The following is a 16,814-nucleotide window of genomic DNA, read 5'->3' as shown; positions in this document are numbered from 1 at the left end:
ATGCAAATTCATATCAGATCAGATTGCATCGCTAAATTAACTGTGCTGAGAGTGCTCACCACGAATCCAGGGGAGCCTTGAAATACAAGTTGAATTTATTTTGTGACAACTATAAACGCAAAAAAAAAATGTGTAATGCGTTTTTAAGAAAAAAAAAATAGCACTCTATAAATCAGGGGTGTCAAACTCATTTTTGTCGGTGGCCTCATTTTGTGGAGGGCCGCTATGAATTTTGGGAAAGCATATAAATGTTTAATCCCCTCCACATATCACATACACAGCGTACAACAAATAGATGAATAAATACTTTTAAAATCAGGAGTCAAGAATAATGACTGTGATTGTGGATTACATATGACAATTTCAAATTCTGATTTCAGACTCTAGCAAGCATCATGGAACTTGACATGCGTGATTTGTTTTCGCGGGCCGCATAAAATGACATGGCGGACCAATCTGGACCCAGAGACTTTGTACTTTGACACGTGCTATAAATTGTAGTTTAAAAAAACATATACAGTTAATGAATAAATGAATAGAATGTAATTACTTGAAATACAGGGTGGCCCACTTAAAAGTAGCCCGGATTTTTTTTTAAATTAAAATATTTTTTTAATTTTTTTCAAAACATGTATTTAATTACGTGAATGTTACAAGTGACCCAAGTCTTTCCAAAACCTGTTTTTATTACTTACAGGTTACAAGAGATGCTGGAAGTGTCCCCTATTGACATCTATACATTTTTGAGCACGGCACAGGATGTTGGCTGATACTGACTGCAGCTCTGCTAAGGTGATGCTTCGGATAGTGTTGGTGATGTTCTGTTTGAGTTCGTTCAGGGTATGAGGATTATTTGCGTACACCTTTTCTTTTAAATTCCCCCATAGATAAAAATCGCATGAGGTCAGGTCCGGAGACCGTGGTGGCCATAACCCCTTGTCACACGTCCCACATGTCACTGGCATCCATTCATGAAGTCTTTACGGAAGAGCGAACTGTGAGCAAGGGGTTATTAAAAAAATTAAAAAAATAAATTAAAAAAATATTTTAATTAAAAAAAAAATCCGGGCTACTTTTAAGTGGGCCACCCTGTATTTGTGCCACAGTATTTGCTTCAATTCACTGGACAATGGGCTGCGTCAACAGGCGTTTGCGCCTTGGCCACCTGGCAGCAGTATGATACAAACAAAGTGACTTATACATGGAGACGGCCCTTAGTATGCTGCACTTAAATTTCTCTTTGTAATGATATCTCATTTGCCTGAGAATCTTTTTAGAGTGTCTGTTTGGATGTGTTGCTGCACCGTTTGTGTTGATATAGACATTGCTTGTCGGGTTATAACGCTGCAACAGTGACGCTATTTGTTACCCTTGTTAGAATACATCGTGGGACTTGAGCTACAGTTATTTATTCCTGAGACCTTTTATTTGCTGACGCGCTGCACTTCACTATCTTCTGCACCCTTCCTCACATTTAGTTTAGACCAGTCAAAACCAGTTAAGACCAAGCTTAGAGACCTTGTTTGGTGGTGTCACCTCCTGTATGGTTGTTGACTAAGAGTGCATATGAACAGGGAATGAGTTCAGACTTTCTTCTCCACCCGTGAAGTCGATAAGTCTCCACGGCCGTGCGTCAATCTTTTTTTTGGCATTAAACCTGTTATATTTTGACTCGCAATTCGATGTACCGTTCCTTCATGCTGTTGGGAGCATAAAGACAACGAGCCAGTTGAAGTTTAGAAGGAACACCCCGGCCGTGGCGTTTTGCATTTTTTGTTAGCACTATGCTAAACGGACGTCTTGCATTCTCAACGTACTCGTTAGAAAAAAAAAAAACTAAACAAAACATCTGTTTCTCTGCATAATGGAATAAGTAAACACACCTTCCGACTGGCTCAGAGACAGAGAGAACACGTCCTTGTCAGGAGTCACTGGAACCAAGTTAGGGCCAGCACTTGGATCTTTATCTGTTACACAAACATATAAAAAAACAAAAACAACCAAAAAAACTGATGATGGTGTCTGATTTTTATGTATAGTACGTGTGTGTGTGGACGTGAATGTCATGAAAGGACAACATTTGCCCTGTGACCTGTAAGTGCGATCCCAAGTGTGGCTGGGTGCTCGGTGGGATTTTTGAAGCGAATGATGAAGGACTCGCTGGCGCCGACTGCACAGGAGATGCTTAAAGGTTCCTCCCGTCCGGGCATGAGACCCCGCCCAAACAACAACACACACCATTGCTGCAACTACAGTGAGGTAAAAAGGTTAAAAAAAAATAAAAATAAAAAAAAACAAGGCAACTGCTTGAACCAAATTAGTGAAGGCGAAATATATTTAAAATAGGGAGCAATCCACAAGTTTTAAGCGTGTGTCACCTGAGGGCAGGTGAAAGTGATCTTTGCTCCGTGGTTGTACTCTCCAATAGATGATGGGGTGAAGACGACCCCCAGTTGGGTGGCGGAGCGGGGCTCGACAGTAAACTGAAACACACACACACACAAATGTGAAGAAGGCATGAATGCCTGTTTCAAAGTGCATTTGAGAAAGGAGAGGCTTTATTTTAGCCAGCTGCCTAATATGAAAGAAGCTGGATTTAAAAGTGGCACCAATTTGCGGTCCGATTTAAAATCACTGTCCAGTTTAAGACCCAAATTTGAGACTGTTGGCTTAAGATAAGGAGCCGGGGGGGGGGGGGGGGCACGTCCGCAGGAGGGGATGTACAGGGGCCACTAGGATCAAACACCATCACTTTTGTCTTGTTTTCATTAAAGTTCAAAAAATTTTGCGCCATCGAGGTCTTGATTTCCTCCAGGCATGATCAAACAAAACTCCCCATATAAGAAGAAACCTCAAACAGAATCCATTCTCTATGGGGCGAACGTCTGCCTTGGCTATTTGGGTTGAGTTTAAGAAGTACAGTAGAGGAACAGAGGCTAGATTGAGAGGTTGAGCAGCCGGAGGAAGGACGAAACAACAATGGGCACAAATAACAGCCATATGAAGAATAATAATCTTCCCATGCTGAATCTGAGAATCCGCAAAGTGAATACGACCCGATCCTTACAACTTTGTCTACTGTGAATTGTGAGCAAGAGGCATAGAGTTTAGTCAGGAAAAAAACAATACTAACAGTGCTTTCTGAAGCCAGTTCCAGCGTGTAGTTTCTGGGGTTACTGTTGGACACGGTCACCTTCACTCTATCTGCCGTTGGGTTGACCACTGGAATAGACTGTCTCGTCCACCTGAGACAAACAAAAAACACAGAGAATACAAAAACCACAATACCCTTTACAACTGCATTTTTTAAAGGCAAAGTCCTTAATAACCCCCCCCACCCCCCCCGCCCGGCCCGGTAGTCCAGTGGTTAGCACGTGGGCTTCACAGTGCAGAGGTACCGGGTTCGATTCCAGCTCCGGCCTCCCTGTGTGGAGTTTGCATGTTCTCCCCGGGCCTGCGTGGGTTTTCTCCGGGTGCTTCGGTTTCCTCCCACATTCCAAAAATATGCATGGCAGGCTGATTGAACACTCTAAATTGTCCCTAGGTGTGAGTGTGAGTGCGAATGGTTGTTCGTCTCTGTGTGCCCTGCGATTGGCTGGCAACCGATTCAGGGTGTCCCCCGCCTACTGCCCGGAGACGGCTGGGATAGGCGCCAGCACCCCCCTAGTGAGGAACCCCCCCCCCCCAAAAAAAAAAAATCATTGAGTGAGGGCAGTAAAGCTGATTCATACATCATGGCAAACTACAGCACTGCGTACTTGAGTAGAAAAGGGCCAATCTGAACCCATGGTCGGGAAGTTTTATTTTTAGGTACTGTACACGTCATGACGGTGTTTTCTTCACTCCCCCCATACACACAAAAAAGTGTGAAGCAATAATGAAATGGTTCAGTGGCATTTTTCTCATGCACGATCGCTCGCAAGATTGACAGAAGTATGGGGAACAGTTTTGAGTACTTTCCAATAACCGATTGTGGCTCCTTGTGTTGCTACCTACTTGCCCAATGGACAGCAAGCCTGTGGTAGTGTCACAACAGCAGAGGGAATGGCATAAAGCTCCAGCTGGTACCAAAACTCTCCGACTGGTTCAGACTGGAACACCACGCTGGGACAGAAGAAAGGAAAAAAAAAAAAATCACTAGACCAAAAAGAAATGACAATGCAGCGGTGCCTTGAGATATAAATTTCATTTGTTCCGTGACCACACTCCTTACAAACATAAGACAAATGATCAGCTGATTTTTGCAAAGTTAAACATTTACTCAAGGACAGAATCGTGTAAAACAGTCACATGTTCTGACTGTATTGTTGTAAGCATTAAGGTACCAAATAAATTGTTAAAAGACTGTTTGGGATACAAAACATGTCACTTCTATTTATTTTATGTTTGGTTTGACAAAAGCTGGGAGTGGTTAATTAACATACCACACAGTGCACGAATCCTTCTCATGTTGTCCGTTAATTTTTCCCAGCGTTGTATGTGAATGATCAAGTACATTCATTCATTCATTCATCTTCCGAGCCGCTTGATCCTCACTAGGGTCGCGGGGGGTGCTGGAGCCTATCCCAGCTGTCTTCGGGCAGCAGGCGGGGGACACCCTGAATCGGTTGCCAGCCAATCACAGGGCACACAGAGACGAACAACCATCCACGCTCACAATCACACCTAGGGACATTTTTTTAGAGCGTCCAATCAGCCTGCCATGCATGTTTTTGGAATGTGGGAGGAAACCGGAGCACCCGGAGAAAACCCACGCAGGCCCGGGGAGAACATGCAAACTCCACACAGGGAGGCCGGAGCTGGAATCGAACCCGGTACCTTGCACTGTGAAGCCGACGTGCTAACCACTGGACTACCGGGCCGCCCCTGATCAAGTACACGCGTGTGAAAAACAAAAGAAGACTGCTCTAACCTGCCTCTGCTCTTCCCCATTTTTCCCGGAGAAAATGTGACCTTGTAGGTAAGTGTTTCCTGCGGGGGGATTAAAACCCAGTCCGCTCCACACAAGTCATCTCCTTCCAGGTCCACGTTGAGCAGGAGGAGCTCCCCTCCCGGATTACTGACTGGGATCTCGATGGCGACGGAGCTCTGGAGACATTGCAAAGACGAAACCTGATTCGGATTTTTTTTTCCCGAATACTCAGGTGTCGGAACGGAGCGTTGTTGAGCTTACCTGAACGGCGCACTGCACATTCAAGGTGTTTACAGGTGATCCTGGTTCACATATTATCTCCAGAGTGTAGAACACTTGGTAGCGTCCAACAATCTTACCTGAAAAGGAAGTTCAGAGTGGGCAAAAGTACTCATTCACACTTTGTGCTGAAGTAGACTTTGCTGTGTGTGAATAAAAAAAATTACCTTTGTCAACACAACTCTCATCTCTCTGATCAGTCTCATCAAATGACAGATAGCCTGTGAAAAACAATTTAATATTCATTGCACCCTAGCCTTAACTACTTCGATTCAAATTGCATGAAAAAGTTGCCAAGGTAATAGTCACCTGATAGCTCCCCGCGTTTCCGTGGCAACACAGCCAGGGTGTACAGAGCGCTTTGACCGGGTTGAACTTTTAAGGATGAATTGCCGCTGATAATGGATAGGTCAGTCATCACCTTAATACCCACACGCGCACACACACGTTCAGAAATGAACGAAGCGCCCTTATTTCAAAATCTGCAGCATCTTATTGGCAATGCATTGAACGAGTGGCAATTCAAACCAACCTGAAGAGAGAGCGTCTTTTGAGTGTAGTTCGGGACATTCAGCTGTCTGCTCGTGGTCTCGCCCAGGGGACAGCGTAGTACGAGATGCTCCACAGGCAGGGGGCGCTCACCCACGCCTCGGATGGTAAAGACATGCTCTACTCCATTGTAGCTGTTATGCAAAGACAGCTTCCCCTGTCGGGAGTAGCCGTTAGGACAAGTCCTGTGATCCATATCGGCAATTCAAAGAAAATGCACCTTTAAAATGGAAAGTGATTTGCTAGGTCGCGTTCTGAGTCAAGTCCCATATTTTACGGCACACAACCAACCAAACAAAAAAAAGAATGGCAGATAAAAATATATACATCACACTGAAAAAAATGTAGGGCGGCCCGGTAGTCCAGTGGTTAGCACGTCGGCTTCACAGTGCAGAGGTACCGGGTTCGATTCCAGCTTCGGCCTCCCTGTGTGGAGTTTGCATGTTCTCCCCGGGCCGGCGTGGGTTTTCTCCGGGTGCTCCGGTTTCCTCCCACATTCCAAAAACATGCGTGGCAGGCTGATTGAACACTCTAAATTGTCCCTAGGTGTGAGTGTGAGTGCGAATGGTTGTTCGTTTCTGTGTGCCCTGCGATTGGCTGGCAACTGATTCAGGGTGTCCCCTGCCTACTGCCCGAAGACAGCTGGGATAGGCTCCAGCACCCCCCGCGACCCTAGTGAGGATCATGCGGCTCGGAAGATGAATGAATGAATGAATGAATGAAAAAATGTATTTCTTTTTACGCGCAATTTTATATGACTCACTAAATCTGAGCTTGTTTATGAAAGATTTATGAATGGCAAAAGGTGGATACGCAGGTTAAACGTACTTTCTTCCAGAGGTGTTCTAGAAAGTAAAAACCCTGCCAGAGTTTGGCTTCAGCCACAGGTGCTTCGACGCATGCCACCAGCAGGTAAATGATTTTTATTTATTCCAGAATTACTTTCTGGACGTGGACTTGCCACCTCCGCCATGTTTTGGAACAAGTTTTATTTTCTGCCAGTCACTATATGTCGCCAGCATAGATAGAAAAACAAATATGCTTTATCGTAAAAAATATCAGCATTTTCGGACCCACTAGGTGGAACTGGATTATTTCCTGGAGTATTTCTGGGAATTGCTGCCTTAAGCCTGGTTGCCACACAATCAGAGGGCACAAACACATATAGACTTTTCATACTTAATGGGAAAGTGTGCAAAATGGTGAAAAGCTCACATATTTATAATTGAAGTACACAAAGAGGGAGGTAAAAGTAAGAAAACAAACCATGACAACGCATTGTGAAGTGGGATGGAAAGTGAGAGGGTAACAAGCTCTCGTCCCGGCTGGTACATTCAAAACGCTCGGGCCATAGAAGCCGTCGCCACACAACTCAGCCTTCAAGGTCCAGTCTTGATGGGTCTCATTTTGCTGCAAGAAATGGGAAAATACTTTTTCTCTTCTTGGAATTATACATTGCAATTATGAAGATTTAATAAAGGAGTGCTGGATAAACAACTCACCAGAGGTATATCTTGTGTGACAGATTGCTGAGCGGGTGAACTAAAGTCCAAATGAACAGATCCTCCCTAAAGTAAACAATATTACAAATAAAACACTTTTTTTTTCAATTAACTTGTACCAAAATTACAGTCATCGCTCAACTATCTTTGGAAGCTTTCCCCAGCTATTTGCTGAAACGCTCACCTCCTTGCGTTTTGTGTGTGCTTTTTGTTTGGTCTGAATTGCCCTAAGGTGCCACAAGATGCCCCCAAGGACTTCTTTAAAAGGATTTGGTGTTCAGGAACTATGGTGGAGTGATACATCTTGACTGAATGAAAAGCTTTGTATGTCTCGGGGAGCCTGGGTTGTTTGTGGCAGTAAAACGGTCTTTGCCACATGGTTGTGTACACACGCAATTCTGGCGCTTTTGTCTGCAATCAAATAATCTGTAAGCAGTTCCTTATAAAGGGTAATATGAGTTTGGAATGACACTGTTTTGGGGGTATATTTATGGTTTAAACCAAGGGTGTCAAACTAATTTTTGTCACGGGCTACTCTGGACTTACGTCTTCCCTCGGAGCGCTGTTACAACAGTGAAGCCGAATAAATGTTTAATCATCACATCGTATTATTACTTGCACAAATAAAAATAAAAAAGGCAGATTACTAGTTTTGTATTACTAGTCAACTATTTGTTAGCTATTTGTTCAATTATTTTAGTAAGTATGAAACAACCCACAAAATGATTGCAAAATGTCACCGTTACTTTTTATGAATGGCAATTTGAGATTTCGGTACAGATTTAAGCAAGGATCATTGAAGTTGAAACAGATGATTTGCTTTGGTGGGCCACATAAAATGACGTGGTGGGCCAGATCTGGCACCCGGGCCTTGACTTTGACACCTGTGGTTTAAACTATTAGTATTGGCAATTAGAAACATTTTTGCAAGGGTGACAAGGGTGATTTTTGCTATTTGCTTTGATTTTTGCTAATCGTACCCCCGATTACGTCAGTGCGTACCAGTGACGTGACCAGCGCCTCCATTAAGTAGACTCTGGTATCAAAGCAGGACCTCAGAATGATTTGACACGAGAACTGTCCCACGGAGTCCGCCGCGAACCGCAAGGGGATTTCCACACAATCGTGATCTATTCAAACAAACATTTCATATATCTTTCAACCCAACTATGACAAGGGAAGTTTTAAATTAAATGTCTGTGTAAAATAACAACTATATAGTGGTGTTAACTAACAGACAGGATCACAGTTCAATCCACCGTATGTGCAATGTGCGTACCTGCAGGATTCTTCCATATGTTGGTGTCTTTCTTTAGAGGCATCGTCACAGTGCTGGGTACAGCAAAATATCGAGGCAACGAAACCTCCACGCTGTACACGACTCCGTTTTTGTAGTCGACACCTCTCATTTGGCTCTAGACATGAGGTTAATCAGGATAGCGAGCGGATATTCAGTAGAGTGAAACGGTTCCCCTGCACCTCAAGAAGCAAATAATAGCCCCGTCAATCATGTTTCATCATCCTCCACTGGGTTCCCACTCTTCCACTTGCTTTTTCTTTATGGACCTCTTAAGGACTGTTGAGGGCTAATTTTGCCATTTTTAAGGACTTTTTCTCCATTCACGGTGGATTTAATGTCTGCTCGGCAATATGCGGGCTGAACAGAAAATATAGAAATTTAGAAAATATAAAACTAATAAATAAATTTTAAAAATCCTGAAAATTAAAGACATTTAAGCACATAATTTTACAAATTCTTTTTTATGGGTTTTTATGAACTTTAAGGACCCGTGGGAACCCTGCTCCAGTAAATAGCGTGATAAATAACACAGTTCTGATACAAACAAATGGCATTCCGCATTTTGTCAGTTTTGTTTGAGGACATTTCTTCAACTGATTTCTAAATTGTACGATACCGTCAACTTGCATCATCCCCTGTCAAACACAAATAATTGATTCTGAACTGCTGCAGGTGAAGCACGTGGCACACTTGCGGGATGTTATATTGCCTTTTTGCTTAGTACTGCTTTAGTATTTTGTTCTATGAATGCCAGATGATAAAGTTGGCATTTAAAGGTGTATACGTCAGGAGCCCACTGAAGTCCCGCCACTGTTCAAGGGTAAATACGGTTACGCGTGTATACCTGCTTTTTGGAAAGCATGCATGCCGCCATGCTTGCTCTCACACTGCTGCTATGCAAAGTGTAAGTCAGCATCCGCCTCTGGAGTTCAATGGCGGTCATTCTGTGTTGTGCCCACATGGCAAGGGCGCTTTCCCAAGACGAGTTGATCAGGGGAAGACGGATGAGCTCGTCGCAGATCTGTCCGACATTGCAGCGCAGGCGCAGTGCTGACACACAGCCACCCAAGCCCACTGGTGAGGGAAACACGCTGATGAGATTATCTCACTGTGAAAATAAAACAGCTCCTACTATGTCACAGGGAAGATTTACTTCACTGGGATTTACCATAACAATTAACGTTATGTTGGACTCCATTTTTGTAGACAGGGCAAAGGTGCGTTTGGAGTAAAAACTGGCGCATCTTGATTTTCATGCCAGGGCAAGGTGAGTTTTGCGTTTTTTGGGTATATGGTAGATGCGCAACGCCATGCCGAACGCGTTGCCACAAGCGTTTTTATTACATGCCCCGCGGGGGTGCACCTGACATTTGGTGATAGTAAGTAGACTTATATCTTAGACCAGTGGTTCTTAACCTGGGTTCAATCAACCCTGAGGGGTTCGGTGAATCGGTCTCAGGGGTTCGACGAAACCTCCGCCATGGAGGTTAAGTCACACCAGACTCGACATGTAAATTAGATATGACACGCCCACTTGGCCATCACTGGCTGAGACCTTTGACCTTGGGCAACCTAAATGCTGAAATTGCTCCTCAAACAAAACAAAAAAAAATCAAGCCTTGTAACCCAGTCGCAAGGAAAACAGCTGATGCTGCATTTTCTTTGGTGACATGGCTTGACTCCTACTTGTAACTGGCTTCAAGTTAACCCTTCCATCATTCAGAAGCTCCAAATTGGCACCGATCAATAGACAATGTGGCTCAATTAGTTTGTGGAATTTCAAAAATGATAACACAAGCGGAAAAGTTCTACCGGAGACTTCTCATTTTGCTTGACAATAGTTGTCTGTCGGTGTTTTACCAGTGTTCCTGGGGATGGTGAATATGTTTGAGCTGTGTCGAACTCTGAAAGGTGAAGGTAGCGGCAAGTCTGCAATTGCCTTCACCATGTAGACCATATCGCCGACCTGGAAAAAGACGTACACTTGTTGTTAATACATTTGCCTGTCTTGCCTGCCACCCGGAAATCCATTTTGAGCAGGGCAGATTTCATGAATAAAATAATGTCCCATCTCGTTTTTCTCAAGAGTCGATACACTCTATGGGGAATATATTGTTTTGTTCAAATAAAAGTCCTGCTTGGGCATGACCTTAACTGTCATGATCCTGTTCTTGTGTTTCTCCAGCAGGTGGCAGTGGACAAGAGATCATGTCTCTTGTCGGATTATTGACCTTGTTGCTGCTCTTGCTCAAGTGTTGCTTTCTAGACCTCTCGATCTCATTGCAGTCGTTTTTGCGCTCGAGCTGATCGCTTTTGTAAGTATTTATTTATTATATATTATTATTTCTTTTGGGAAAGTTGCATAATTTTGCCCTCCTTCAACATCAGACCTCTTGGATCACATGAGTTTGAGGAGTTTCGGTTGAGACAGACAATATATAAATGCAACACTGACCTGGGGACATATGAGCAACACAGCACAATACTTGGCTCCTGGACTGAAGGGAAGGAATTGGAGGTTGAGTATGTCACACTGGCCGGGCTTCAGACTAACACTGCTCACTGTGCTGATGAACTCGCTGCCATCACCGTCTGCAAAAGACACACAAACATGCATCACATTTAAGGACTCGCGCGTATTTGTGCGCTTCTCTGTTTTATGTGACAGCAAACTACGATCCAAGTCCTTTCCTGCCATCGCCTCGTGACAGCTCCTGTCTGAAGTCTTCTTTTCATTCCTGGGGAAAAAAAAGTCAAATGGAAAGGGGTTCTATTTTTATTTAATTTACATTACCTCAACACTGTGACCTCCAGAGGTTATTACCGTATTTAAAATTAGATTTGACAAAAAATATTGCATTAACATTGTGCTGATATTACTTGATCTTGAAGGATGCCTGCTGAATGAGACTGTCGGTTTCCTTTTCTGATTCCAACGGGTTGACTGTCGACTCGACCAGGATCACCCTGAATAGGCAGACATTGTCACTTGGGTCAACAATCAGAAGGAATTCGTCAGGGAGACAAATGTATTCAGATTCCTGAAGCCCTACTACATACCTGAAGTTAGATTCCACGTTGAATGTGTTTGTTACTGGAAGTTTAATCACTTTTAGCACATAGCATGGAGTCTTGCACTTGACACTTTTCTGAGAAGAGAGGTGGATACCCGAGTAAGGTACAGCGGTCTCTGTGTTTCATGACAGTCATGTGTGAAACATTTGATAAGCCTCATGAACGACACAATATGACTTCATTATTATTATTATTATTATTAAAGAGCCTGTAAAGTGACATTATTGTCATGTTCTGTTTTGTGTCTCGGTTCCAACTAGACTGTAGGGCAGTCCCTCCAGCGGCGCACCTGTCACAAACATGAGACTTTTCAAGGACTTCCAAGCCGACAACCCAATGTTGGATTATTCGCCTTGCTAATGATTCTGTCTCCAAGTGTTGGATTTTTCTAGACGTCCGTCCTTCCTGCCACGTATTTGTCACGCCACGTGTTTTGCATTAGCTGAGCTGTCACGGCGATAGTTGATTTCTGGTGGTCTCAGTTTATTCATTCATTCATTCATCTTCCGAGCCGCTTGGTCCTCACTAGGGTCGCGGGGGTGCTGGAGCCTATCCCAGCTGTCTTCGGGCAGTAGGCGGGGGACACCCTGAATCGGTTGCCAGCCAATCGCAGGGCACACAGAAACGAACAACCATCCGCACTCACACTCACACCTAGGGAGAATCCAGAGTGTTCAATCAGCCTACCACGCACGTTTTTGGAATGCGGGAGGAAACCGGAGCACCCGGAGAAAACCCACACAGGCCCGGGGAGAACATGCAAACTCCACACAGGGAGGCTGGAGCTGGAATCTAACCCGGTACCTCTGTACTGTGAAGCCGACGTGCTAACCACTGGACTACCAGGCCGCCGGTCTCAGTTTATAAATCACAAAAACTTGCCATTTGAACAGAGGTGTGTAGACTTTTTTTTTTTTAATATGCACAGCATGTAAAATCTGTTATTGTTGAGATAGACATATTTGGACACGTAACCATTCTTCTCTCAAAAAAAAAAAAAAAAAAAAAAAAACATCTGTAGGTACCCCTGAGCTACTGGACCCCAGCTTTAGAAACATTGATTATCAAGCGTCTGAACTAAAACCAGACGGCCGGATAGAGCCAGTATGGTTACGCGAACAGAGATGGTCGACTCACTGTGGGTGTGATCTGACTAACACAGGTGTCCACTTTGAAAGTCAAAGTGGTGCCATGCAGGCCAGAAGCTGAAGTAGAGATGAGCAGGAGGATAGCTTCCTTTGGCTGCAGGAATGAGCAGCAATACTGCACCGTCAGATCAGTGCTTGCTCTGTGAAGACAACAAAAGCGACAACAAAAGGAACAACAACAGGATACTGTATGTCAGACAATTTGTAATACAGTGTTATTATGATATCGCTGAGCATTCACACACAATTTGAATGGCACGTTATAGTTGTTAAGATGACGTTTACAATTTAAAATTATTCATTCATTCATCTTCCGAGCCGCTTGATCCTCACTAGGGTCGCGGGGGGTTCTGGAGCCTATCCCAGCTGTCTTCTGGCAGTAGGCGGGGGACACCCTGAATCGGTTGCCAGCCAATCGCAGGGCACACAGAAACGAACAACAATTCGCACTCACACTCACACCTAGGGACAATTTAGAGTGTTCAATCAGCCTGCCACGCATGTTTTTGGAATGTGGGAGGAAACCGGAGCACCCGGAGAAAACCCACGCAGGCCCGGGGAGAACATGCAAACTCCACACAGGGAGGCCGGAGCTGGAATCGAACCCGGTACCTCTGCACTATGAAGCCGACGTGCTAACCACTGGACTACCGGGCCGCCCAATTTAAAATTAGACACAGGAAAAGACATCAGATCAATATTGTTTCGCGCTACGACCACCGATTCTTTGGGATTCGTATTTACGTTGGAGGAATGGTGACAGCAGAGCCATCGGGCAGGGAGAACTGAGTGGCATCCCGTCCGAGAAGGACGGTCCGGTATTTGACGAGGCAAGTGGATGGATTTTTCAAATGCACCTGAAATGCACAAACAAGACACACACAGAAATGCTGGCCATGTTGTATAGTCACTATGGAATCTTCATTTCCCTCCTCAGCAAGTAAATTTGTTTCTTTCCTTGACATTTCTGTTCCACTTTTGTACTCTCTACAAACTAGTGTCTAGTTGTTGAGCAAATCATTTGCATTACTGCGCAGTACTAGAAATTAACAAGCAGCTACTGTATCATTCATTATTCATTATTATTGTGTGTTACCTGCTTGCTCAAAGTTCTGTGCAGGCTTCCAGAGAGAGTGATGGTGTTTATGGGCTGGTACTGAGGAAGCCTCTCGTATAAATGAACACACAGCATCAACATTTGCACCGGGTTGGGATCTGACAAGTCTGTGGGCTGCATACACAAACTTAGAACATAATATCGGATCTTACATGTTGGGCTATGCACACCCCCGTTTTTGTAATTGAAAAAAAAAAAAAAAAGAAAGAAAGAAAGAAAGAGACATAGATAAACCACTTTAAAACCAGTGATGTAACCCACAACGGGTAGAACTGATTAAAAAAAAATCTAGTGCTGGCAGTTTAACCCTCATATTATGTTGAAAAAAAAATCACATTGATTATGTTGTGGGTCATTTTGACCCGCACTGTAAAAATCCACACAAAATAGTCAAAAAACAGGTTACACCAGTAACAATTTTGTTTAAGATGATGTAAACATTCAGATAAGAGACAGACAACAGATTTTTAATCCCAAAAGTATATTTAACGGGTTATTATCGGCATTAATTGAAATCAATTTTAACAAGATACCTTTTTTCTCGAGAGATTAATCTATTAATTTAGAATAAAGATGTGTGATTAATTGCAATTAATCGTGAGTTAACTATGTCACTTAAGTGCAATTAAATATTTTAATCAGCACAAAAAAAACCCAAACAAGTTTTTAAAGAGTGGAAGAACAAATAAAACTGAAGTGTGCGCACACCATCTGACTGGCGATATGGCTCAACCAATCAAATTCTAACTCCTGTGTATCGGGCACCACTACATGCCTGGCACCATTTAAAGTACCATGATTAACCCCAAGTAAAAGTTCAGACGTTCTCTTCTTTACTTTTCCTGTCATTTTTGTTTTCACACCCACCAGCACCAGCCATGGTCAGCGGAGAGCTTTCATGGCATTCGAGGGATGTCATTGTTCAAAGCTATGTGGACAGGTAACAGTAAAGACAGTCATCATTCGGTGAAGAAAATATGGCACAGCAGTGACATTTCCGTTGATGAAAAGACGAGGGGAAAACAAGTCTGCAGGGGTTTTGAAGGGACAACAATCTCCCGCATTTTTCATGTATCTGTACAACGGGGTAGAATGTCTAAATTGTTTTACGATCCGAGGAAACCAAGAAAACTCTCTTGGGCCATAATTACAAAAGATATGTTTGGGGCTGACTAAAAGAACACCCAAATCTACAGTACAGTTTTTCTTCAGCTAGAACTGGGCCCCTAGTCAAGGTAAAAGGAAATATTCCAAATACACGTCACCACCAAAACTAGACATCTGTTGCGAAGATCTCGCGAAAAGCCTACTAGAACATCTAAACTTTACTTGGGGTTAATTAGAGGCACTTTCATTGGTGGAGGGTGGAAGCCGAGTCCCATTTGCAAGGAGTCATATCTCTAAGAGCATGTGCACATTAATGCAAGCACAAAATCTCATTGTTTATTTTTGCTTCTCTATATATAATTATATATATATATATATATATATAATTATATATATATATATATATATATAATTATATATATATATATATATATATATATATATATATATATATATATATATATATATATATTCTATAATATATGACAAGAACTTGCCATTTGAACAGGGGTGTGTATATTTTTTATATCCACGGCATGTGAAATGTAGAATAAATTTTTCACTTGTAACATACAGTACTAGCTGGTTCGCCGCCCTCCGGGCGGCTCATCAGCTAGTTCCTGCGGAAGGCTGGTAAGGTGGGCCTTCGGCCCACAAAAGTGTTGTTGCTTGGTTCAACTTTTTGTTCATCTTCATTGCTTATCGCGAAAATAAAGAGATGTTTAGCTCTACTAAATAACTAACAAATTTATTGCAATGCTTGTGGGTAGACAACATTTTTTCGCTAAGATGCCCGCGCGATCGTAGTGAGCCACTGCCTGAGCGGCGCAGTGGCGGCGCGGTGAAGTAGGTACCTTTTGAAAAGGGACAGACGGAAGGACAGACCGCGTGCGGGATGACGCGCAATATATATATAGATATAGATGAAGCAATTCTTAAGATTAGATAGTACAGCAAAGAGGAAGAGCCGTAGTTTGGTAATTGTACCTGGAGGTCCATATTGAGAGAAAGTATGGTTAAGGCCTGGACAATAATGATGTTGTTGTGTAGAATCTGCTCCAGGCTGGGAGTTGTGGTGTACATCCTCTGAAAATGGCTGGAGACCTAAATGCATTATAAATAACACAAAAAGAATATTTTAGAAATTTCGAATGCTGTTATTTTAGGGCAGCCAAGACATAAACCATCAATAATTTCGCTCAATATGGCATTCCTCATTAAAAAATATATATAATAATTACACCAACACACACTGACCAGGTATGGGCAATAGGTAGCGAGCAATGCAGCCAGCACCAGTCCGTCAATCAAATCCAAATCAAAATTGACAATCCAACGGACCGGAGGGACAGTGCCTGACATCAGAAGAAACTGAAAGATCAATAAAAACATATCCAGGCAAAAGATGCGATCAATCCGTGAGGACATTGAATACCCGAAGCCCACACTGTTTCCCTCATGTGATGATAATGTGAATTAAGCCAGGAGAGAAGCTGGAGCTCATGGCGAGAGTAGAGATTACTGGGCAGTGAATGAATGTTGAGGATTCCATCTTCATCTTCCTGACATTTGTCACGAGTTATATTGGGACTGTACTCTTTCACGCGAGACAACACCAAGACCTGGGTGGAAGAAGTGGAAAACAAAATTGTGGTTATGCTTCGAAAAAGAAGAATCCCCGTGGTTATGGTAAATGCAAAAAAGAAAAAGGAAAAAAAAATAAGACAAAAAATCAGTCAGTCAGTACTTTTCAGACACTAACTGCTTTCTGTCACGTTCAAAGAGACTATTTTTGTTAATTTTCCACAATAGTCTATGTGACTTA

The 16,814-nt window shown here is 43.1% G+C and overlaps 1 protein-coding gene across 5 annotated transcripts in view; it reads right to left on the bottom strand.

Moving 5' to 3' along the window:
- Positions 1 to 16,814, bottom strand: part of LOC127596499 (cilia- and flagella-associated protein 47-like) — a 51,414-nt gene that overhangs the window by 8,837 nt on the left and 25,763 nt on the right. For 4 of the 5 annotated variants that reach the window (XR_007961488.1, XM_052059072.1, XM_052059073.1 and 1 more), the window contains 25 exons: positions 16,425 to 16,611; positions 16,247 to 16,344; positions 15,977 to 16,093; positions 13,862 to 13,996; positions 13,510 to 13,622; positions 12,755 to 12,905; positions 11,603 to 11,691; positions 11,423 to 11,509; positions 10,998 to 11,280; positions 10,403 to 10,508; positions 9,387 to 9,616; positions 8,522 to 8,657; positions 8,245 to 8,372; positions 7,243 to 7,308; positions 7,007 to 7,150; positions 5,724 to 5,897; positions 5,501 to 5,612; positions 5,359 to 5,412; positions 5,174 to 5,271; positions 4,913 to 5,088; positions 3,997 to 4,104; positions 3,134 to 3,245; positions 2,379 to 2,483; positions 2,093 to 2,249; positions 1,884 to 1,967 (listed from right to left, as the gene is read on the bottom strand). Coding sequence is in view for 4 of the 5 variants with exons in the window: in XM_052059072.1 (XP_051915032.1) it covers positions 1,884 to 1,967; positions 2,093 to 2,249; positions 2,379 to 2,483; positions 3,134 to 3,245; positions 3,997 to 4,104; positions 4,913 to 5,088; positions 5,174 to 5,271; positions 5,359 to 5,412; positions 5,501 to 5,612; positions 5,724 to 5,897; positions 7,007 to 7,150; positions 7,243 to 7,308; positions 8,245 to 8,372; positions 8,522 to 8,657; positions 9,387 to 9,616; positions 10,403 to 10,508; positions 10,998 to 11,280; positions 11,423 to 11,509; positions 11,603 to 11,691; positions 12,755 to 12,905; positions 13,510 to 13,622; positions 13,862 to 13,996; positions 15,977 to 16,093; positions 16,247 to 16,344; positions 16,425 to 16,611 (3,250 nt within the window). In the remaining variant the exon portion in view is untranslated. The remainder of the gene's footprint in view (positions 1 to 1,883; positions 1,968 to 2,092; positions 2,250 to 2,378; positions 2,484 to 3,133; positions 3,246 to 3,996; positions 4,105 to 4,912; positions 5,089 to 5,173; positions 5,272 to 5,358; positions 5,413 to 5,500; positions 5,613 to 5,723; positions 5,898 to 7,006; positions 7,151 to 7,242; positions 7,309 to 8,244; positions 8,373 to 8,521; positions 8,658 to 9,386; positions 9,617 to 10,402; positions 10,509 to 10,997; positions 11,281 to 11,422; positions 11,510 to 11,602; positions 11,692 to 12,754; positions 12,906 to 13,509; positions 13,623 to 13,861; positions 13,997 to 15,976; positions 16,094 to 16,246; positions 16,345 to 16,424; positions 16,612 to 16,814) is intronic. The other variant, XM_052059074.1, reaches the window with a different exon arrangement.

The sequence above is a fragment of the Hippocampus zosterae genome, chromosome 2 (genome assembly GCF_025434085.1).
Source record: "Hippocampus zosterae strain Florida chromosome 2, ASM2543408v3, whole genome shotgun sequence".
NCBI classification, from domain to species: Eukaryota; Metazoa; Chordata; class Actinopteri; order Syngnathiformes; family Syngnathidae; genus Hippocampus; species Hippocampus zosterae.
This window is presented reverse-complemented; position numbering and strand designations above follow the sequence as displayed.